Source organism: Carassius auratus, unplaced genomic scaffold (assembly GCF_003368295.1).
Source record: "Carassius auratus strain Wakin unplaced genomic scaffold, ASM336829v1 scaf_tig00216931, whole genome shotgun sequence".
NCBI lineage: Eukaryota > Metazoa > Chordata > Actinopteri > Cypriniformes > Cyprinidae > Carassius > Carassius auratus.
In genome coordinates, this window is record NW_020528802.1 from 13,859 (window position 1) to 39,289 (window position 25,431).

Here is a 25,431-nt window from a genome sequence, read left to right on the forward strand (position 1 = left end):
TCCATAGTTAGTCCATTTAAACGTCTGCATTTAGCTTCAAATGGCATCTTTGATTATTACATTGTTACTATACACAGGGCCGCATTAAGACTATAAGGGGCCCCTGGGCTTTACCTCTTGAGTGGCCCTTCCAGGGCTCGACAATAAGGACTGCCCGATTGCCCGAGGCTAGTGTGAATGACGCTCGGGACAGTAGACAGAACGGTCACTTGCCTGATCAGGCCAGTGCTGTAGGGTGTGCGTTAGAGTCCTGCACGGGTTCGGGTACGACGGGTGACCCGCAAATTTGGCTGAAATGAGTGAAAAATATCCAACTGTGTCGGATACTGGAGCGGGTCGGGTCGGGTCGGACACAGGGGAAACACAGGTCTAAACACGTGTTCAAAACAGTCACGTGCAAACGTAAAAATAGGCCTACGTTCCACTTAAAAAAAATCACAACCACGCGAACGGCTGCATGAGTCATTAGTTAACAGACGTAAAAGATCAGCCAGCTGTTTTTTTTTCGTTGTTTTTGTTTTCCGTATATATATATATATATATATATATATATACAGAATCTGAATTAAAATGTGTTTGATTTAAGCCTATTTCAAAATTTGTGTCATAAAATGTCGCGCATACTGCTCAACTAACGCGATCATTATAAAGGTGTTTAAACAACAATAGACTTCCACTTGCATGTGTTTGACAAATGGAATATCAGATATTTCATTCCATAGTTAACACATTTGTGAATATGGGTCTAATCTAGGCTATCCAGGATTTTTTATTTTTTTTTAAATTGCATCTGAAAATGACTTTGTGCAGCTCGCGATGCTCAGCTGTGAACGATTTAAAAATGGGTGCGTTTGACTTGAAGCACAACCTCAGTCAGCGGTATGATTCGCTCTTTTGTTGTTCTGTTTTCTTTCAGGATCAAAAATACAACAAATGAAAGCGTTTATCTGTATTTCCGACTGATGAGAACTATGCATATACATTCATAAATCAGTCAATTTTGTATTTTATTGAGATATTTTATTCTAATGTGATCAGTGACTCAAGCACTGATGGACCAAAGAGAACGTATTTCAAGACTTTCAGTAAAAACGTGAAATATAAATTCTCAGAAAATGCATTTAATACCAATATATTGAAACGTCTGTTTACATACTCGACCGGGGTTGAGCCCTGCCTTCATCCATTGAAACTGCATAATTAATCGTTAAAGGTTATGGTTCCACCCCTTTAACTATTAGGCCGTTTGTATCTATTACACGTTACCCCACCAGGTGGCAACAAGTGACTGTTAAAAATGCATTTGTCGTTAACATCATTCATTTGCATTTCAATTTAACTCACTCTTCTTAATCACAAACCCTTTTATTTTACGTGATTAAATGCCATTAAAAACATCCAAATCTATAGTTTACACTTCCATAATGTACTTAAAGACACCATGAATAGGAACTAAAATGTGATTTTAATATACTTTTTTTTTTTTAAATACAGAGACAGTATATTAAAAGCTAATTTTAGTTCATATTCCAGATGTCTCAAAATAGCAGTTGAGTACACTTAGATGTTCTTAAGATTATCGTAGGAAGTACTAGAGAAGAATTTTAGTATATAAAGTAAATAAACTAAAGAGTATAAAGTGCACAAAAAATAGAACTTTAAGTACATTATGGAAGTGTACTTTTTCACTTGGGTATCACTATCAAGAGTTAATTATTTTGATAGACTATCATATCTAGCTACTGCTGCCATTCTGCTAGTATATCACCACCAGCCTGTAAATGGCGTTAAAATATGATGTTAGTTTCAGGATTTTTTTAACAAACTGTTCTGACATTCTACTTTATCTTGTACTGTTTTTCTTTTTTGTGAACCACTTTCGTATTTATGGCACGTCACATTAGAATAGTTATTAGTTATTGTCATCATTAGAATAGGCGGCAATTATCTTATAAAGAATTCAACGTAAGTATGTCACGTGAGTTCGATAGAGGCCAATAACTGAATGCTTTCAGCAAATGATGAATTTTATTGGATTTCAGACAATTAAATAATGCCCACTGTGACTGATGATTGCAGGGTTCATTAAGTGAGAGGGTTTGATTGACTCTTCTCGAGTAGGACTTGCAACGCGCACGCAAGTACATTCAAAGCAAAGCGATAAAGCGTATTTTTAAAGGGACAGCCAACGAATTATAAAATCCGATTACAATATTTTCCGGCATCCGACAGCCATAATTACTGATGTTAACACACAGGGAAAATGTGTAACAGATGCCTCACAGATACAAATGGGGAAAATAATGTTTTTATGTTTTGATTAAAAGATAATTAATTAAAAGAAATTAAAGCGAAACCCTAATGTTCTGCATTTCTGTTTAGAGCTGCGTGCTGAAGATGACCAGTAGAGTGAGCATTTGATAGCAAGTTTTTAATCACCGTTTTATTATAATGTTGTTCTCATTATAATGGTATGGGTGTGACAGTCCAGTCATACTTATTAATATTCTGCATTAGTTTGACCTGCTCGCACTGTGCGCAGAAAATATATCACCATAGTACTAGGCTATAATGACGTGCTTGAATCAAAACCACATGCATCTTATATCAGGTAAACAATATATATACACTGGCTTAAATGTTTTGAAAATCACTTGAACCCTACCTGTTTGGGGTCAACCCTATAGCAAACTAATCGAAAAATACATTGGCATCATCTGTATTAAAGAGAAATTAATTACTTCATATGATGTTTAAGTGAATAAAATAGCCTTGACAGTCGATTTCCACAACTGTTGACTTTATTCTCTCTCACTGGTGTGTGTGTGTGTGTGTGTAGGTGATGCAGTATTGCTGGGTTGCTGGGTTTTCGCAACAAAACCCACCTAATTGCTACTCAATACTAGCACAATTAGGTTTCAAGGGGAGTTCCCCAGTAAAGATTTCATTCTGGGGGTAAAATACACATTTTGCTGTGGGGTTTCTCCGGTAAAATTTACATTCATATTATGTTATTGGGGTCGCTTCAACACACAGAAACAGTGATAGGTAGCCTAGTTCCTCATGAAAACCACAAACTCGGCAACACTGAGGTGATGTAAAAGAGGAAAGCAGGCATTTGGATCAAAGCACTGTGAGGCAAAGGTGGGGGGGACTCAAAACATTTATAAACTTAAAACACATATTCATGCCCAGTTGGCATTGTTTTACTACTTACGAGGTTTAAGTATAAAACTGTTATTTACAATACACATCATGCTGTTTAATCATATTTTTAGAGGGGACAACCAGGGATTGGGCAGCATATGCAGCAGTGCACAGGGAGCAGTTGGGGGTTCAGATCTTGTTCAGGTGTCTCATCTCAGTCGTGGTATTGAGGGTGGAAGAGAGCGCTGGTTATTCACTCACCCTACAGACAATTTTACATTTTTTTAATGGGAAACTTTGCGAGTTGTAATGTAGTTAATAGCCACTGACAGATTTTGTGTGATGCCACCAGTGTTTGAACACAAACAGAAAACAATAGATATTAATTTTAAATACAGTGCTTCTTCTCCAGTGTGCTGATGCTAAATGTTGGAGGTTACTGGTTGAAGAACCAGATTTAATAAAACTAACTCATGATCTGCTCACACGTAAATGCACTTCACTCTTAAGCATGTGTTTTTAATTAAAATGCAGCCTTTTGTGACCACAATAACTCGTATCATAATATCAAGCTTATTTAGATTAATTGTGCAGTCCTGATAAGTGTAAAAAAAATTCAAATCTATGAAACTGTGGTGGGTCACTAGAGTCTGGGTAATTAATGGGATACACTTAAAATACTTACTTCAGCTTTTCCAGTCTACACTGTACATTTTCAAACAGAGTCAAGATGATCTTCATCCCTGGGTTTCCTAGTTTATTCTCACTCATATCCAGCTCTGTCAGATTTGAAGGGTTTGAATTTAGAGCTGCAGCCAGAACATGACAACCTCCTTCTGTGATACAGTTGTTTTTCAGACTGCATAAAGAGAAAACACTTCAGTTTTCATCTGAATATTTACTAGTATGTTTTAGCTGACAAATACTGGTGATGATGATGATAGTCATATATAAAAGTCACTTATGGTTTTTCAGTCAGCCATCTCTTAAACAAGACACATAAAGCAAGAATTAAAAAGTGTCCTTGTAACAATGGGAAAAAACATACGTCAGTGTGTTGAGTTTACGGTGTTACTTCATTTCAGAAATAAATAACATCTGATTCTGAAACACTGTGAAAGGGATGGACATACAAACTGTTTTAATTAAATATTCTTCATAAATAAATTGCATGCATATGTTATTAAGATGTTATTCTTCCTTATAACACAGATTGTCACACAAGTACATGCTCTAGAATGAAGAAAATAAAAAGATGCACTACAGGAATTTGACCTGAGTGGACTTTTTTTTTTAACAGTAAAGCTGGGTAAAGTTATATATTGGTGAACGCAAACTACAACAAATGCAATTTTTAATTTTTGCAGTTTTAATTTTCCACAATTATAACCTACAGTCAATCAAAATTACTCAACCCCTCAGAGATTGTAGCACTTTACAAATAGAAGCTTTTCTGAAGATCAAGGATCAAATAAAAATCCCATCTATAACAGTTCACTGTCATACTAAAAGTGAGTCAATATATAATGCAATATTTTTGAGTTATACGATTTTAATAACAGAGCTTTATCATAATTATTCAACCCCTATTCAACATTGCAGTTTTACTTGGCAGTCTTTGGGACAGTCACAAGAGTCCCGGTTTTCATCAAAAATATTTTCAATTGTGTTCCAAAGATGAACAAAGCTTTTACGGGTTTGGAAACGACGTGGGGCTAAGTGATTAATGACAAACATTTCATCACAATTTATCACTTATTTGCATGGTGACAAATAAAATAGTCTCAAAGCAAAATAAAGCCTTTAGAAACCCAAAGTTAGCTCACGCTTGAGCTGAAGTTGAGTAGCAAAAATTGCAAAGTTAACAGAGATCTTACAAATGCTATAGAGATGCTACAGAGAATAAATAATTAGAAAGTCAAAGGCTATATAAAGATTTCCAAGACATTAAAAGTTCCTAGAGATACAGTCCTCAGCCTTAATCCTTAGCTTAAAGTGTGTTGTACCAGAAAACCTCTGAGGGTTTTGTAGAAAAAGCACAATATCATAAAATGTTTAATCAGACTGAGAAAATCCTGCAATGTACAACCAAAGACTGATGACCCGATGAAAGAAGAAAAACCATTTCAATGCAGTACGTAAGAAGAATACTAGACAAGTATGGCCTTCATGTTGAGACATCTTGATAAACACCACTCTTGAAAAAAACAATAAAAAAAACAATCAATCTGTGAATATTTTATAAATGTATAAATCAAGGCCTTGTCTCCAGCAGCTCCAGAGACAATCGCTGTGACTCAGACATCTCACAGACGTTACACACCGGATGTGTCCTCTGTACTCTATTCTGATGTTCAAGCTTCAACAGTGAATCTGATCACTAGTGCACTGGCAAAAGTTCACTTAAAGAATGAACAAAGTGGCATCAGTTTAGCTTGTATGAAGTTGATGGAAAAACGAAGCAGTCAATCTTCCGGCTGAGAGTGAAATCAGTACACGCTAACATTTTTCCCAAATGACTGCTAATGTAATTTAATGGGAAACTATGTGAGTTGTGTTGTAATTAATAGCCACTGACCCATATCACAATATCAAGTTTATTTTGATTAATTGTGCAGTCCTAATGAGAAGTGTAAAATAATTTCACATTTATTAAACTGTGGTGGGTCACTAGAGTCTGGGTAATTAATGCGATACACTTAAAATACTTACTTCAGCTTTTCCAGTCTACACTGTACATTTTCAAACAGAGTAGAGATGATCTTCATTCCTGGGTTTCCTAGTTTATTCTCACTCAGATCCAGCTCTGTCAGATTTGAAGGGTTTGAATTTAGAGCTGCAGCCAGAACATGACAACCTCCTTCTGTGATACAGTTGTTCTTCAGACTGCATAAAGAGAAAACACTTCAGTTTTCATCTGAATATTAACCAGGATGTTTTAGCTGACAGATGACAAATACTGGTGATGGTGTTACCAAAGTCAAAAATAAATGTTTTCAATCAGCAATCTCTTAAACAAAACACACAAAAAACATCCAGCGGCAAGGATTTAAAAATGTCCTTGTAACACTACACTGAAAAAATATGTCAATTTGTTGAGTGTACAGTGTTTATGCTGCAGTAGAGCAGCAATCTGATTCACTCGTGAAGAACATTGAGATCCAGTAATCTGTCTACTCATCGTGCCTAGATCTAGACTAAAAAAAACATTTAAACACTTAAACATTTGCATTCAGAAACGCCTCCAATATAGTGACAAGACCTCCCATTATAAATCATGTGAATGTATAATGTCCTCACCTGAAATAGTGGAAAAAGAAAGCAGTACTGACTGAGAAGACATTCTGTGCGCTCACTAAAACAGATCAGTGCGCTCTTTTTAAACATGTTTTCTGCACAGAGCATGGTTTGCAGAATCCTGCAGCAAAGCAAGATCAGTCATGACACTAAAGCTACATTTCAAATTACTTCCCAGCTGCACGCAAAAAAAGGCAAACTTTATTATTTTTGTCTTGTTTTAGTTTAAATAATCAAGATGCATTTACTATATATATATATATATATATATATATATATATATATATATATATATATATATATATATATATATGAACTGTAACTCAGGGAATACTCAAGGAAGAGACATGAGAGAGATATCTATAGAAAGTTTGACATGTTACTACTTTTAAACTAAACAAGTGCCGCCGGAAAAAAAATTTTTTGTGATAAAGTAATCCATATGAAAACAATGCGATATCCGTTTTTCATGTCTCACTTCATTATATCGAATATTGAATCAAGTTTTATATCAATAAATAAAAAGAGACTTACTCATGTTTATGATCTCTGCTAGTGCTTCATTCTTTTTTTCTGAGGAAATCCATTTTTCAAAAATTTTAATCAATTTATGGTTTTCTGTAAGTGAGTAAATAAGATGATTTTCACATAATTTAGAAAGAAAAATTCTAGGCTACAAGCTCCAGTTCTCAAAAGTCCCGGGAACCAATGTTCTTTATGTGTTTTATGGCCTTATTCAAGTGTTTTAAAATTTGTTGTTTTTCACTAACCACGCATAAAAAAAAATTTTCTCAAAAAATACAATCATGTACATACATGCATTTGTGCTGATTACAGTGAGATTAGACTTTACCCATTTAGATATTTATAAGAAACTGAAAAAAGCACAAATGTCAGGGCATGACAAAACTTCTCCAGGCCCCAAAAATACCCTTAGACTCCAGAAGGTTAAAGCCTGCAAATTTTCAAAATTTGAATTAACAAAACACTAATGATTGTCACAAAATTTACCTCAGTATCTCTAATTTACAGTTTATATTCTCCAGACCAGTGCAGAGTAGCTTCACTCCTGAATCCTGCAGATTATTATTGTTCATGTTCAGCTCTTTCAGACTGGTCTCTGATCCAAGAACTGAAGCCAGAGCTGGACAGCTTTTGTCTGTTAAGCCACAATCATTTAGCCTACAAGAGAAATAAATCAATTCACAGAGTTAGCTATATGTAATACATTTGTTAAATACAAAAAAATAAGCAATACCAATACCAATACACTGCATATATATTAGTATTGTATTGATTCAAATTGATTCAAATAAAACTTAATAAAATATGTAAATGAATAATAGGTTTATATCATTAATGGCAATGAGTTATATATGTAAAAGTGCTGCTCTATTATCTGGATGAGTTTCTTGAGGTGGATAATCTGGAGGTTAATCATTCATTTATTGAGGTTATGCAAGACTATATCTCCTTTATAGCAGAAGTTGTAGAAATTGAACTGAATATTGAATATAAACAACTAAGGAACAATGTGTTTTATAATAACATGATGTGCTTCTTCTGTAGCTAACTAAACAGCTTGTTTGGCTGAAAAGAGATATTATTACATAAAACCCATGTAAATCTAATAAAACAGCATCGCATTGCAATGGACTGCAGTTTTTAAAGAAAAAAAAATTCAAGAAATTGTTTTGACTTTACCCTAAAAGAGATATATACTTATAACTATGGGTGGGGGGAAAACACGATACGGTATAATATCACAATGTTTTCTGCAGCAATACGGATCTTTTAGTATACTATTTGGTAGAATTATAAAATCGATTTATTCACAATCAACTAGATGCTAGGGTTGAGTTTTTTTTTTTTCTGGTGAAGTCAGCTGGGTCACCTTCTGAAATAAAGATGACGGGATCGCGGAAAGTTATCAGATGGAGATGTGTAGCACTGCGTGAGGCAAATGGTGGTCACACCAGATACTGACCCTCGAACCATCAATTCAGTAAACTGCACATTTTAGAGTGGCCTTTTATAGTGGTGAGCCTAAAGCCCCTTTCACAATGAACATTGGACCCAGTAAATTTCCGGGTCGCCTTCTGTTTGAGCGCAAACACATCCCGGGACTGCTCCAGGGTTAGGGATCTAGTAACATTGCCGGGTTCAGTCCCGGAACGAGCTCTGTGTGAACAAAAGTCAGAACTAATACTGTAAAGGGTGTGTCGTAGTGATGACGCACGATATCAGGTGACTCTTTTACCAGGTGTTTTGAAGGCAGATCAACGTTCACTTCTAAAATAATGTGCAAATTGTAATGAAGCAGAGATCAGTTCCTCACTTCCTGGGCTGAAGCTGAGATCGTTCGCCATTTTAAGTGAAAGTTAACCTGCCTAGCGTTTTTTGTCTCGTACATTACACATCACACCCTGATGTCACATGTCTTTACGGGACCTTTAGGGGTTGTGTGTGAATGAACGCACATATTCCGGGTAATCACTGGTAGTGTGAAAGTGCAAATAATAATCAATAATAATAATTATCAATAATCTGATAATAATAACTTTGTAGGACTATAATTATTTAGATAGTCCAAAAAAAAATTTAATGAATAAATCCAACAACTTATAACTGATTCTGTTACATTGAAGTGGATAAAAAAGTATTTATTGATTATTAATATTAAGGTAACAGTTTACAATAAGGTTCAATTAATGTTTAACACAAACAAACAATGAGCAATACATTACAGTAATTATTAGTCTTTCTTAAATTTAGATAATGAGAATACAGTTGTTCATTCTTAGTTCATGATTATTAAGAGTGCATTAACTGTTAACTAGCACAACTGTTGATTTTAATAATGAATTAGTAAATGTTGAAATTAATATGAAAGGGTTATTTCAGGCAAAAATGTAAATTATAAAATTATAAAATAACAAAAATTACGACTGTACGTCAACAGTCACAGCAGTCGCGCTCACAATAGACCCTGAAGAGATGACGATGCTGAATAAAGTCGTAATTTTTGTTATTTTTGGACCAAAACCTGTTTTCGATGCTTCAACAAATTTGACCCTATGATGTAACATGGACTTTGATGATGTTTTATTACCTTTCTGGACATGGGCGGTATATCGTATTTATACATTTTCAATGGAGGCAATTTCTTATTTTTGGCTGAACTAACCCTTGAACTAAGATGAATAAATTCTTAGTTTGCAAACTAAAGTATGCTACCTTGTGAACCTTATTGTAATGTTACCAATATTAACATAAATTCTGTCCAGGTTTATTGTGCTGTTTTCAGGAAAAGTGTGGTTATTTTATTAGTTTGTGGTATTTTTTCCAGTAACATTAAAATTGAGTTAAATTTAAAAAGTCTGACAAAATTATTTTCTATTATTTCATAAATTAATAAATAATCATTACAAAGCATTTTTGGTTTTCAGCCAAGTGCATCCAGAATTTTCAGTTTCCGTTTCAGCCCAGAATTTTCATTTCAGTGCATCCGTAGATGTAAGACTACACGTTTAATTTAATTTAAATGTAACAGTAATTTACTTTCAAGAACTGACATATCACAATATAAATATCGCAATATAAACTCAGAATATCTCAATATATTGACACAAGTATCATGATGATAATATCGTATCGTGAGGCCTCTGGTGGTTCCCACCCCTACTTATAACTGGTGTATGGTTAATTATCACTATAAATCATGGTGTCCAATCCTTCTATGTATCAATCTAGACTCATATAATTTTAAGATGAGAACAAAACATGACAAGATATAATAAATAACTTACAGAGCTCTTTTGCAGGTTTTGATGACTGCTGATAATCTAATGAGACACTCGTCTGATTTCTTGAATTTCTGAAGCTCAAACTCCTCCAACTCCTCCTCTGATGTCAACAACACAAAGACCAAAGCAGACCACTGGGCAGGTGAAAGATCAGCAGATGAGAGACTTCCTTTGCTAAGGTGGGTCTGAATGTCTTTCACCAGAGTTTGGTCGTTCAGTTCATTCAGACAGTAGAACAGATTGAATGGATCTCTCTGGAGACAGATTAGACTCTAATTTCTGCTTGATGTACTGAACTATTTCCTCTTTGCTCTGCTCATTTCTATTTTCCAGTGTCAACAGACCCTGTAAGAGTCTCTGATTGGACTGGAGTGACAAACCAAGGAGGAATCGAAGAAAAAGATCCAGGTGTCCATTATCACTCCCTAGTGCCTTGTCCACTGCAGTCTTGAGCAAATCAATCATGTTTTTTTGGATTGTCCAAGAAGGATCTGAAGGAATTTTTTGTTTTCCTGTTCTGTAGAGTCTTGATCAAACACATATTTATTTTTGATGTCTAGAAACTGATGTGCATAAAGGGCTGCAATAAACTCTTGAATGCTCAAGTGAACGAAGCAGTACATGGTACCAAGAGTGATCCCTGTTTCCTCCTTAAAGATCTGGGTACACATGCCTGAGTACACTGATGCCTTATAGACGTCAATACCACAGGCTTCCAGATCTGTGTCATAGAAGATCACATTGTTTCTTTCCAGCTGATCAAATGCCAGTTTCCCCAGTGAAAAGATGGCATCTTTATCCCAGGAAACATCTGGTGTATGTTCTCCATCATACTTTCGTCTGCTCTGCTGGATCTGAAATCTGAGGAAGTGTGTGTACATTTGTGTCAGAGTCTTAGGAGTGTCTTCAGTATTTGACTCCTGCAGTGTTTTGGAGGCATCATCAGTCTGATTGTTTTTCACAACATTATTTATTTTCTCCTCTAAAATGTTTTGGAGAACAGTGGCTGAAATCCAGCAGAAGACTGGGATGTGGCACATGATAAAGAGACTCTTTGATTGTTTAACATGATCAATGATTTCTTTGGCCTGATTCTCATCCCTGAATCTTTTTCTGAAGTACTCCTCCTTTTGTGCATCATTGAATCCTCGTATCTCTGTCAGCCGGTCGATACAGTCAGGAGGAATCTTACTGGCAGCTGCTGGTCTGCTGGTGATCCAGATGAGAGCAGAAGGAAGCAGATTTCCCTTGATGAGGTTCGTCAGGAGAACATCCAGAGAGGCTGGTGATGATGCATCAGACCATGTCTCATTATCCTTAAAGTTTACAGGAAGTCGACATTCATCCAATCCATCAAGAATGAACAAGACTTTGAATTGATTTCTTCTTGTGAGGTTCAGTCCTTTTGTCTCTGGGAAAAACTGAGTTATAAGGTCCATCAAACTTAGTTTTTCTTGCTCCTTTAAGTTCATCTCTCTAAATGGAAGAGGAAATATGAAGCTGATATCTTGATTTTCTTTTCCTTCGGCCCAATCCAGAACAAACTTCTGCACAGAGACTGATTTTCCGATGCCAGCAACTCCTTTTGTCAGTACAGTTCTGATCTGCTTGTCTTGTTCAGGTGCTTCAAACAAATGTTTGCACTCAACCTGTATCTCCTGTGATTCATGACGTCTGGAAGCAACTTCAATCTGTCTCACCTCATGTTCAGTATTGACCTGTTCACTACAACCCTGAGTGATATAGAGATCTGTGTAGATGTTCTTCAGAAGTGTAGAGTCTCCTTGCTTTGCAATTCCTTCAAACACACATTGATACTTCTTCTTTAGGCTACACTTTAGCTGACGAATGAAGACCAGCTCATCTAAACAGAAACAAAAATACAGATATTGTTTAATCTTATTTTCTCTCCTAAATTTATAAGTGACAAACAGATCATGAGTCTCTTACCTTCTAGAGTATCAGCAGCTTCATCTTGCTTCATCTCTCTCAGGAAGTAGAGCGTGAGATCAAGAGCTGCTTCTTTCATACTGCATCTGTTCTCATTAAAGTCCTTCACAAAGTTTTGCTTGTCCTCTTTTTGTAATATTTTCTTAAACTTTTCCAGTTCTATCTTTAGATATTTCATTATTTTTCTCTCAAGATCCTACAAAGACAGACAAGAATGAATGAGAGAAAAAAAATCATCTATATTCGGGCAAAATTATTTATTCAGTAATTAAACATATTCATCAAAAATCAAGTTGAGACAAACAGTAATTTGTTGTAAATATGAATAAAAATAGGCTTTCGTTCTTATTTTATAGGTTCTTAAAAAGAAAAAAATCTAATAAAAGTTCTGTCACACTCTTATTGAATATAATTATTAAATGTTCTTGAAAATGTGTTTTATTACCTGGAAGATCTGCAGGAGACTGTCTGTAAAATTCTTGTGTTTCCTGTGAGTCTGTAAATCTGGATCTAATGTTTCACACTGAAGCCTGATAGTAAATAAAATCAAAATACTGCGTTTTAGAAAAAAAACACCTTGACCAAAATATCTTGTAAATATTTAAGCAAAGAAAAAAAACAATACTGTGATAAATATATGGACTATCAGTTTTATGAAAATTATTCACTGACACAGTCGATGTTTGAACAAAATAAGAAACACATCAAATACCGTTCGGTTCGTGATGGTGTTTCTTCACTGAAGACTGGTGGTTTATCCTTTGAGCAGTCACTCTTCACAGACACAGAGCTGGACACATGTGAGTCTGATCTTACACTAATGACACAAAGAACAAAACACTTTACTACAGGAGCTCCTTCAGTCTCATTTAAAGAGCTTCACTGTTGAGGATGGTCATGAAGCACAGTATAGACATGCATTTGTTCATCTATGACTATGGAGAGATGGAAAGACATATTCATGTTTGGCTGCATGATCTATTTTTCATGGTTAATTTATACCTCCTTGTGTCTGCTTGTGTGATTGTGTTACTGGAAATAAGCTCCAGACTGAGTTCAATAAAGAGGAAATCAGTGATTTATTGTTTTATTTCATTCATTTCTATCACAAGCATCTTAGTGGAGAAATAAGCCAACACAACATTATAATGTCAAAGATAATAAATACCTTTTGGTTTATTGTATTTTACGTACAGTGTATTTAGGCGTGGTTTATTGTATTTTACGTACAGTGTATTTAGGCGTGGTTTATTGTATTTTACGTACAGTGTATTTAGCTGTGGTTTATTGTATTTTATGCACAGTGTGTTTAGGTGTGGTTTATTGTATTTTATGTACAGTGTATTTAGCTTTGGTTTATTGTATTTTATGCGTAGTGTATTTAGGTGTGTGTATCTGATGTTGTACACAGGAAGCTGGGAGAAAATACACTGCAGCTTCACAAAGCATGCTGGACACAAGCTAACCTTTGGGTCGTACGGACCAGGAACAGAGTTATTAATAAATCTTAAACACTGAATCCAAACAAAGAGGGTTTGCTTTCTCATCCAAACACACAGCGTCTCCACAACATGATGACAACACTACAACTCACTGAAGCCTCGTCTTCTCTTTGTGTAAACCTTTGAACAGCATTACACTAATATTTCACATTGTGATGCACACATTTGTGAAATTAATATCCGGACTTCAGTCAAGACATTTTAATCATTTCTGGATCAGTGTTCTCTGTTAGACAGAATAAATCACTTTGCAGGAGACTGTGACCTTTGTAACTTTGAAGATCTTACACAAACAGATATATTACACACTTAAGGAAATTGGAAACATTCAAAAACATCTTATGACCATATTAAATTAAGTTTGAAGTTAATTTTAATGTCTGACAGTCAATTTAGGACCTAAAAACCCAAATCACTGATGTGGAATAATTTACTTAAGTCCATATCCAGTGCTGAAGAGAAACTGTAAATTGACTATAAATGATGATGATTTAGATTTTCAATTCTCAGATATTTATCATCTATTTGGTTACTTTTTAAATATGTCTATGTTATTTTTTATTAGGAAGCAACAAAGATCTGAAGTTGTGCAAATAATTTCTAAATATAAAACAAAGTTTGATAAGGTTTTTTTTCAGCAAACCTCTGAAACTGCAGCAGTGTTTAAAATGATTGTCTGAAAACAGACTCAGTCTTACCTCTGTTTGTGTGAGAGACTCATCTTTCCTCTCTTCTCTTCCTCTCTTCATATGAAGAAATATGTTCAGTTAGCAGACACAGCAACAAAAACACTATAAAATAAAGTGAGTTACAAACAAATGCACTGCCATGTAGAATAACCAAATGGTCTTAATGAGAAATTGCTTGTTTAAAAACACTTTCGATTTCGCTTCACGAAAACAACATCATAAACCAGAAGCGGAAATAAGGAAAAATCCTCCGTAATCAAATTTAATAAAACCCATTTTGAGTCTTGTGATAAGCTTGTAAATGATAAATGTTTTCTAGGACATGGCATGCATCAAATCCAAAGAGCAACGCTTTCTCTTGCGATCTGCGTGTTTTCTGCAGTTACTTTCGTTTTCTTCTTCTTCGTGGGTTTTACTGGAGAGTCTCGAGCAAGCTGAACAGTTACTGCCACCTGCTGCACTGGAGAGAGGATATTACACCGAATACATTTAAACTCTGCATTATTATTTTCACTCTTCCTGGACTGTTATCTATCATATTCACTTCAAATGACACACATGCAGAGATTTGTATTTATTTCTTACTTTAAATTATTTCAATTCATATTGGGGTACAGTATTAATACTAGTTTCTGCTTCTTTATTGTGTTTAGGCTCGATGTCCAACTAATCTTTGAGTCCATCATTACTTTGTCCAGCTGAGGGTTGAAAAGAGAATCATCCCATATTAAAGACTAAAAAAGTAGTGTTCCGTATTAAAAATAAAAAAGAAAAGAAAATAATAAACAATAGGAATGTACAAATTCAGAAATAAATTGGTTAGAAGCAAATAACATGGTTTAACAGACTATAATGAAGTCTGTTATATTATCAATTCTTCACATGTACAGTACATAAATACAGAGAATTGAAATAGTGTTACTCTCAGGCTCACAGTGCATACAGATAACACTAACAGTAGAACCTAAAAATACAGATAGATACAGATTCAATAAAATAATAAACACAAGCTGTTTGTTCTTCAGTGTGTTTGGTTCTGCAGGGTTCTAAATCTCTCATGTTCTCTCTGTCCTTCAGTAAACTCTGTCTCTGCAGATTTATCTTTTTCATGATGATTTGATGCTTGTACTTATGGGCTGAAATAAAAAATAAATAAATAGATTATTATTTATCTTTTCTCCTATTAATATACAGGCACACACACACACACATACACACACACACACATATATATATATATATATATATATATATATATATATATATATATATATATATATATAAAACGTACAATTAAAAGAACCCAAATATTAAAAAAATTAAGCATTTAAAAATTGAAGGGAGCAATGAATTGAGTTAAACTTAATTAATATTCTGGTTTTGTGTTTTATATGAAACACAGTTCATCACAGATTAATAAATAAATACTGTTGAGATAGCTGCAAATGTCACAATAGGCTTTAAACCAGGGGTGTCCAAACTACAGCCCGCTATCACTCATGTGCTAGATATTTATATTTCACTACTGTAGTACATTATGAAACAGTGTGCAATAATATAGTGTGTTTGAATTATCATACTTAAAAATAGTATTAAATGAATGCAACTTTACTGGGACAAAAACCTCCCTTCACTTATTCTGCTAACCAGGGTTCGAAATTAAAATTGTTTTCTAAAGTTACCAGCCAATCAGAATTTCCACTACCCAAGTGCCACTGAATGCATTTGATCATTTTATTAACATTGTTCACATGAAAAACAGATATAAAGTACAATGCATACAACAAAATCTGCACAGAAAGTGCAAACACTTCATCTATCATTTGAATCACGTCTTCAGAGCTCTTCTTCTTCTTCAGAGGTGCCATCAGAATCTGAGCCTCCCTCTGTTCCTTTTGTTCGGTGTTTGTGCAGAAAGTCAGGTCTGCATGAGCACAAACTCTCAGCGTGCCAGATGTCAATGGCTGTGTTTGGATCAAAGTCTTTGATGTCAGGTGAGCACAACTGGGTTTAAGGAGGTCAGAGAGGGTCTCATCTTTTAGGTGTGAGCCCCAGTCACTCTTTACCTGCTTCATAACACTGAACCCTCTTTCACAGTCAGCTGTAGTTGCAGGGATTGTGAGGAGAGCATCAGAAACATCAATTCTACATATGTTTTTTTTTTCTCAAACATCAAGTACCTCCTGCTGTGTGAAGTTCAGTCTTGAGAACTGTCCATTGATCAGGGATCAACTCCACATTCACTCCAGCAGACAGTAAAAGAGGTCGGAAGTGACTGATGAAGATTTGCTCTTTACATGTGAATTGCTAACCTGAACTGGTGTCTGTCTCTGGCCAGCACTGGAAACTGGTCAGCCGCATCTCCTGCAGGACACCACTGTTCACATCATTAAATCTAGCAGTGGTGAAAAGAAGTTTAGTAACCTCCAAGTTTAGTAACTTCAGCGTTGTTTACCCCTGTCATTACAGATGCTCCATCTATGGTGATTGCCACTTGCTTGTTTCTCCATTGAGTGCTGACTCCACTTCCCATTATACTACACACTGCTTCAGCTAGATTTGCAGCATCTGGCTTTGAATCTAAATCAGCTTTGACCTTGCCCTCAGTGGCACTTGTGACGTAGAGCATTTCTTCTTCCATCACTGCACTGTCCAGAGATCATCTGACATGACTGAGATGAACTTGACATCTGATAATCTGGCCCTCATCTTTTTTCTCTCATCCTCTGCTATGTAGTGTATCAACTCTTTTGCCTGGTAGTCATCTGAAATTCTCTCCTATATTCAATCCTTTCTTTCGGTCTACCCTGAATTTTTTTTATTTTATGTAAATGAAGCCACTGTTAGCACCTACAACACAGTACATTTCAGTGAGATTTTTTATTTATTTTTTTAAACTCCCAAACGTAAAGTTTCATCCTTGTCTATGGAAGCACTGTTTTGCAGTGGCTCTCCTTATGACTTCGGGAGCTCTCATGGTCCTTCACTGCCTCAACTTTAAAATTATTAGATCCCACCATGAAACAGGGCTTGGGTGCCGTGTTGCATTCTGGGACGTGGCGGCCATGTTGATGTCCTCGCGAATGTAAACATACAGCAAGTCGAACGAGAAGAAGCAGAGTTGGATGGGTTCAGGAGCTGCAGATCATAAAGCCGACAAACAGTATACAGTAATACAGTAATCTGGACAAAGGCAAACTGCGTGCAGCCAATGCAGCTAATTGGCTCGCCCCAACCTATATGATAACATTGTACGACCATACACAGTTTAAAGGTCACTGAGATCTAGGGTTGCCACCTTCAATACAGAAAAATAAGGGACGCCTGGGGGGGGGGGGGGCACCGCTTGGGACTACGATGACCAAAGGTCCGATGACGTGCCAGTGGTGGTAAATCACAACTTAAAACATGTTTTCATAAAAATATTAATTGCTAATGAACTTTAACACCATCTAAACAGTAAAACCACATAATAAATAACCGGTCTACAAACATTTCTAAATTCATTTAAAACACACATTTTTCTTTATTATTATTATTGTTAAGTTAATCTATTTTATATAGTTTATTGTTAATTCTACAGTAGCCTATTGATCAGTAGTTAGACAGTTTGAGTCTTTTCATTGTTTGACTGATGTAACTATATTTGTTATGGCAAAAACACTGAGAAAAAAAATGTAATCAAGTGATGGTTATTTGCTGATGGAAAAAATTACATTATAAAACGATCTGATCAACTGATTTAATCTGGAGTTTTATTTATGCTATTAATTTAGTATTAGTGTCTATAGCAAATGTGTTGCAATGCATGCGATCTTGCAGATTTTTATCATGTGGACTTTTGTCTGTTCTTTTAAAATTACATTATTCATGAACCACAGAAGGGTAAGACACGCAGACACATCAAGAACTAGTGTTTGAATCTCAAAAAATGGTAACATGCTTAATGCCGCAATGCATTCTGGGTGCTATGGATGAGTTTTTTATGATGAAGGATGAATTTTGAGATTTTATGATTTTATGTTTTCAAGTGATATATAACTTCTGATGATTTCTAAAATGTGATAGAGAAAAAGGCAACGAGGAAGTCTTTTTTTAAACAAAGGTCAAAGCTCCTTTTTTAATGTAGATTTCTGAGGGTGCACTCTTGTCATAAATTAATCTATTACTTTTCCTACATAATTTTTAACAAAGAATATGGGTAAAATATATATTTGGGAGTCTTAGACCTTTCCAACGATATATAGTTTGTCAAGATTAGATTAGATTTGATTGTAATATAGTATAGTCAATGTAGGTGTCCCGTATACGGGACGGGGTGACAATTAACAGGTTAGATAAACAACTATCAAGACCACAGGTAAGACAATTATTAAAACGAATTAATTCAAGACTTTTGAGCGAGCAAACATTTTCTGCTCATTGACAGAAAATCTGAAGGTGCTGCACTCATCCATATTTGTAAATTGCAGGTGGGCCTCGAGAGATTTCACATGTTTTAATTGCTCAGATGTGTAACATTACGCACTGATGCTACAAACAAGGAAAGAAAATACATCGATGAAGATTACGAGCGTTAGCTCATTAAGATCATCAGACCACCCTTCACTGTAAAACATGACAAGTGACTTAACTCAAACCGTTTGAGTCAACAGATATCATTAAAAACCTGACAAATTAGGTTTGAGGAAACTGATTGCCTTAAAACATTTAAGTTTTAAAACTAATAGTTGTGAGTACTCTGAACTTAATTCAGTTGACTTCACTGAAAGAAGATATACGTTGCAATTAAATAATGAAGTGATTAATTGAGTGATAATTGAGCATTAGTGATGAACAGCTGCTGTTAACAAACAGAATTACTGAAGAACTTGTGGAAATCTACCGCTGTACCATTGAGAACATTTATCAGAAGCGCTGTCTGGGCAGGGCAAGAAACATGATCAAGGATGCCTCTCATCTTCACTATGAACTCTTCTTCCTCCTTCCATCCGGCAGGAGTTACAGGAGCCTACGCTCTCGCAGTAGTAGACTCAGGAAGAGCTTCTTCCGCGAGACTGTGACACTTCTGAACTCCACAACACCAATCTAACCTGCACCTGCTCTTTTACTGCACTCCTCACAGTACTTCTGTACAGAGCACAGTAAACTATTTCTATAAAAATATCATTGCATTACTGTTATTTTGCATAGAATACATTGTTTAACAATACGTTTGCACACTCAATCCAACTGTATTTATTACCACAGCTCTCACATTGCTGCTGTTCATTATGTGTATATAATCTCTACATTGCTCTGTTCATAATGTACATATAATCCTGCACAATATATATATATAATATATATTATAATTATAATAATATATAATATAATCCCACAGTTACTTTGATAATGCAGTCTCTTCATTATCATAATAAAATACAAAAACACTGCGCAGTTTAAATATGTAGTAAAATCTGTGCCATTAAGTGTTATCACTGTACCACGTGATGTTATGCAAAACATTTTGTTTTACGTAGATATTTGAACGTGAGTGAAGTACATAATAAATTCAAATGCATCGCAAATACGGAAACATTTGATTTTGTGTCGAATGAGAGAGCAAATGTTGGTTTCAGTTTCGTTTTGGCTTAAATTAATTAGTTTTGGCTTGTCGTCTGTATTGCTATAGCTTATTATATTTTAATTCTTGTTCTTTTCTAAATACTGTTAATTGAAAGGATTGCTGTGGAGTGAGGGGAACTAAAATAGTCTAGCTTTGTAACCTGTAATCCGGTACTGATTCCAAATTACATGACAAAAATTATAGTTAGTAACATAATCCATTACATTACACATTTTAGGTAATCTAATCAGACTACTTTAGATTACTTTTGACCAGGGCTCCTAACCGGTTTAAGAAACGAAAATGAAAAAAACGGAAACGAAGGATATTTTGACAGGAACAGAACCAGAAACAGAAACTAAAAGAATTTTTTTAGTTCCGAACAGAATCGAAAATTTGAAATGGACATTAACCGGTTAATAACGTTATTTTATCGTTCCGTTTCATATTGGACATTTTCTGTCAACCAATCACGAATTCCAGCAGTAAAGCATATGCAAATGTGACTCAGAAGCCAGCGAGTGAAATGTCCGCTCAGCTGTGAACTCAGTCAAGTCTCAACGGCAATGCACCGCCTCAGTGCCGGCCCGTCCAACAGGCTGGGGCCCCTCTTTGATTTGAGGGCCCCGCAAATGATGATGTCATGCATTTTTAATTGTTTCATTTTTTTCAAATGTCTACTTATAGTATGAGTGGTCACGTGTCAATTATAACGCTTGTGCAATGCACAGACCCTATTAAACACGATAAAATTCACAATGACGGTGAGCAAAATACAAAACATATTTTATTAAAAGAATGTCTCTGAATAATTCGTACATGACAAATAGCTGAAAACGATAATAATAATAATAATAATAATAATAATAATAAACTGTCTAAATAAAAGCGGAAAAAAGATTAGAAACATTCACAGCAGCACCACACTCTATTTAACATAACACCTCCCGCTATTGGCTATTGGGTGAACTAGAATGTCGTAACGTATTCTTAGTACAGATTCCACATATTCCACTTAGCCACATCTGTGTAAATTCCTTTAAATATATACTCGAGAAAGTGTCTTAAATAAGTCTAAAGTGATATAACGTCATAAGCCTGGTTGCTATTTTTTGATCGACGTATTTCTAATTTGTGCAATGCACATTGATGCTATTTTAATTTAAGATTAAATGGCATCCAAATGATATCTTTCCGGAGCCGAAAAAAGAAACGAGAAGCAGATGAAGAAAAAAAGGCTCAAAGTAAAGGTATGTTTCGCTAAACATAATACATTATTTATTAGTGTAGTATTAATACTTGGTTTAATAAATGTGCTGATGATGATGCCCATGATCACAGACATACTTGTGTGATATGTGAGAGAAAATTAGGCCACATTCAGCATGTTTCATTAAATAATCAATGAATTATCCATCCCACTAATTCATGCAAAAAAAAAAAAGGTCTCCTCCTCTTTCCAAATTTAAATCTGATTGAATATTTTTACACATGTATTACATGTTGAGTTTGTTACAGGTAATAAAAATGTATACACTTAAATATTGAAATTGTATTTAATGTGCTCTCTTCTCACTGTTTTCACTCCAGTGTGCTCAATTTTTTTTTTATCTCGCCTGGGGCCCCACAACCCTTCGGGCCGGCACTGCACCGCCTTCAGGGCCGGATTAAGACCAAATTGGGCCTGATGACGCAGCGCAAAAAGGGCCTATTTTTTTCTAGGCGTTGGGGCATGTGCATTCGACACTCAAGTAGAGACCTGCATTCCCGCGGGAGTACCGCGGGACACAGCGCAACCGAGTACGTCGCGGGACAATATTTGATTGGTGAATGCGGACGCGGGATATTATTGTGTGCGGGTTGCGGGAAAATAAAGTTATTTGCGGGACTCCCGCAAAGTGGAAATATCTAGCAAAATAAAATTACTAAAAAGAGATAAACCTTTATTTATAATAGACTAAAATAAAATAAAATAAAATAGACTTTGCGGAATGGGAGGATGCTGATGAAACCATGGACAGCGACGTGTAATTCCATTCCAGAATAGCGAGAGATCCATTGGTGGAAAAGGCGATGTCAAGAGTTTCTGAGATTAAGCAAAGTAACACGCCATGTAGGCTCCTTTATTTACATTTCTTACTTTTTTACTGTATTTCTATGTTCTATGTCAATCAGGGTATCTTCTGTTCATTCCAAATCCGTTTTCAATTAAAAAACTGAAAATGAAAGACTCAAGAGGATTCAAGTGAGAGAACATGAAATAAATAACGAGAAATTGAAAAATGTCTCGTTTATTCGTTATTCCATCTAGGTTAGCAAACGGAAAATGAGTTTTTTACTTGATTTCTCATTTTGTCATTTGGGGTTTAAAAAACGGTTTATGGCTTCAATATTTAATTCGCACTTGTGGGCGGAGCTGAAACGCTTCTTTCATCTGATTGGTCGAATCGCTCCGCCTTCAGCTCGGTCTCTATTTTCTTTCAGGCAGAATAAGAGTCTTATAAGAGTAATGTCTGAAACCACAGCTCACTGTTAATTAAAATAATATTTGAGTCAGATGTTGCTGCGCACATAATTCGTGCTGCTTTGACTTGCAAGTCACCCCTTTAAATTATTTGTAGGTTATAGTATTGTATGAATGTTGTCCCACTGTAAATACAGTGCAAATAGTTCTGTCTCCTTGGATAAAAGTGAAGTGGAAATAAAAATCAATAATAGACTGAACAGTTCCATGTTAATATGTCTGTAACATTTACCACCCTCATCTTTTAAGTCAAAAGGCACTAGGAAGGTGTGTGTGTGACATTAATAATTAATTGTGGAAATTAATATAGTTAAATGTATTAAATAAATTAGAATTATTAGATTACATACTAAATTGAATGATGTTTCTCTTTTAATCTTCTTTGTTGGCCTTGAGAAAGCCAACATATATTTGAACATAATTATTATTATTTATTATGAGAGCAATTGAAAACGACTAAAACTTTAATGTTTCACCAAATTTCACAACAAACTTTAGTCAATTAGCAGAATTGACCATGTAGGGTGGCAGAGTATGCAGCAGATTTTTTGCTAAAGAAAACCATCTTGACAAGCCTTCCACACAAAAGTGCTGACTTTAAAACTGCATTTATTGCAGAGGTTGCATTAAGAGACAAATTTCCGTCATTTACTGAATTATTTTAAAACACTGACAGATGATTCAGTGCTTTCAGTCATTTTGGTCTATTGCTTCACCCTACACGGTTAATTACACATGGAAAATTCTGCTAATCGACTAAAGTTTGTTGTGAAATCACTAGAGTTAGAGTTTAGAGTTCACTGATGGATAAAAATCACAACAGAAAATGTAAATGATTTACATCATTTACAATTGACATAGATCAACTTGACGTATAATGATACTGATCATTTCATTAAATGGCAGAACTATCAACAGTTGTCTGTTTCAGATACTTCTTTTACTATCAAGCACCACAGCACAATATCAGATGCATTCGAGTTTTAAATGAGAAAAGAGCGCTCTAAAGGCAGTGTAGTGTTGCTGAAGGATGGTGCTATATCTGAAAACTCTCCACTATCACAGCTCTCCTGCTCCCGGTCTGCAGTTTATTTCAGGCTCTGCTGCGGTGTAACTATAACAAACCAGAAGAAGAAGCACTGGATTCATGTGGTTTGTACATGTGTGTGAGAGGGAAGCGTGTGTGTATGTGTGTGTACCTGTGTCTGGTTTCTCTTTTTGTGTCAGAGTATTTAACAGCAGAGATGTGGCAGCCAGGACTAAGCATCGATCATGAACATGAAATCAAACACATCAGACTATACAAGCTTGTTAGCTGTTACTAAAGCAGTGAGGTTTGTCTCTCTAGAAAGAAAAATAACCACAACAAAAAAAAACATTTTTCATCAGAAAAAGAATCTGCTCCAGTTATTGATAAAACAGAGATCTGTGATACAGTAATTATAAGAGAAAATGGCACACAGATCAGTTTGCTATCTAAGCTTTCAGTGGGTATTTCCTCAGACTCAAGTTCAACGCCAGCTCCATGGAGGACAGAGTTGGGGAAGCGGGAGGTAAACATGTAGTTTGAGTTACGGGAACGCTTTCTATCTTTCAAGCTCTTTTTATAACTAAACAGCATTGTGTTCGATGAAGTCATGAATTAGATCACACTTTCCTCTTCAATCACATTTCTCACTGACTATGAGAACATTTTTGCTTTAGGTGAACAAACTTCCTGTTCTTTTGCAACATTTTATCCCATTTGACTGAAGGATGTTGATGATGAACGTTATAATCTGAAAAAGAGAGACATAGGATAGAAGTTTGTATAGTGATTACTAAAAAAGGATTTATTATTGACATAAACTGGTATTATTTTGATGGTTTACAGATGCGTTTCCATTTACCTTACGTTTGATTTTGTGCTGCTGCTGATATTTCTGTTTCAATGAGTCCAGTTCTCTCCACAAGCTCTCGTTATCCCTTCAGGAAAGACATTGCAGAGCATTTGATATTTAAATGCTATTAGCATTGAGCTATAGTACCATTTAAAGGTTTGCTGTTAGCATGAATGGACTTTTTTAAAGAAATTATTACTTTTATTCAGCAAGGATGTATTAAAAGATTGAAAGTGACAGTAATGACACTGCATCACTTTTATTTTTCTTTCTGTTATCAACTGTGTTTCCCAATCTCTTTCATTTAAATAGATAATTCAACAGTTCATCATAATACCATATAATTGTGATGATTCAGTCAAGTATGAGAAGTGAGGATTTCCAGCGGAGCATTTTTATTTAATAGACTGAAGAATAAGGTTATATATATATAACCATAACCAAACACAACATTGCCTGGGCTATGAAACATAGATATAATAAATGTAACTGATGGTGAGGAATTCGTAAGCACACAAATAATGACTTCTCAAATGGATGATGAACATAATCAGTTCAGAACATAATCAGAAGGTATTCACTACATTAAATGACAGTAAAAGGTAAAATGCAAGAAGTCATTGTGTGTATAATGTATATAGTGCTTGAGAATGAGGCATGGTGTAAGAGCTTGAATGGACTTTCTCCAAAACTAAACAGTAAAATACCTCGAAAGTGAATAGAGTGATAGTCAGGGGCACTGAATACATATCGATTGAGAAATGAGCTAACCTATAAAGAAACATTTTTTTATGAGTGTTTGAAATAATAATTGACTTAAGGACATATCTAGTGCTGAAAGGCGACTGTAAATTGACTGTAAATGATGATTTTGGTTTTTGATTCTGAGATATTTATCATCTATTGGCTTCTTTTAAAATATCAGTGTTATTTTTGAGTAAAAGTTATGAAGCTCTGAAGTTCTGTAAATCATTTGTAAATATAAAACACAGTTTGTTAAGGTTGTGTTTTTCCCCACAGCAATCCTC

At 35.2% G+C, this 25,431-nt stretch overlaps 1 protein-coding gene and 1 pseudogene across 1 annotated transcript; both read right to left on the bottom strand.

Annotated features, from left to right (window-relative positions):
• Positions 1 to 2,469: 2,469 nt before the first annotated feature.
• On the bottom strand, positions 2,470 to 10,307 carry LOC113099373 (ribonuclease inhibitor-like). The gene is made up of 5 exons (XM_026264369.1): positions 10,254 to 10,307; positions 7,456 to 7,626; positions 5,860 to 6,033; positions 3,833 to 4,006; positions 2,470 to 3,409 (listed from the first exon to the last, which is right to left on the bottom strand). The coding sequence occupies exons 2-5, from the start codon at positions 7,539 to 7,541 to the stop codon at positions 3,397 to 3,399; spliced, it is 447 nt and encodes a 148-aa protein (XP_026120154.1). The 5' UTR covers positions 7,542 to 7,626; positions 10,254 to 10,307; the 3' UTR covers positions 2,470 to 3,396.
• LOC113099372 (NLR family CARD domain-containing protein 3-like) overlaps positions 10,250 to 25,431 on the bottom strand; it is an 89,332-nt pseudogene continuing 74,150 nt past the window's right edge.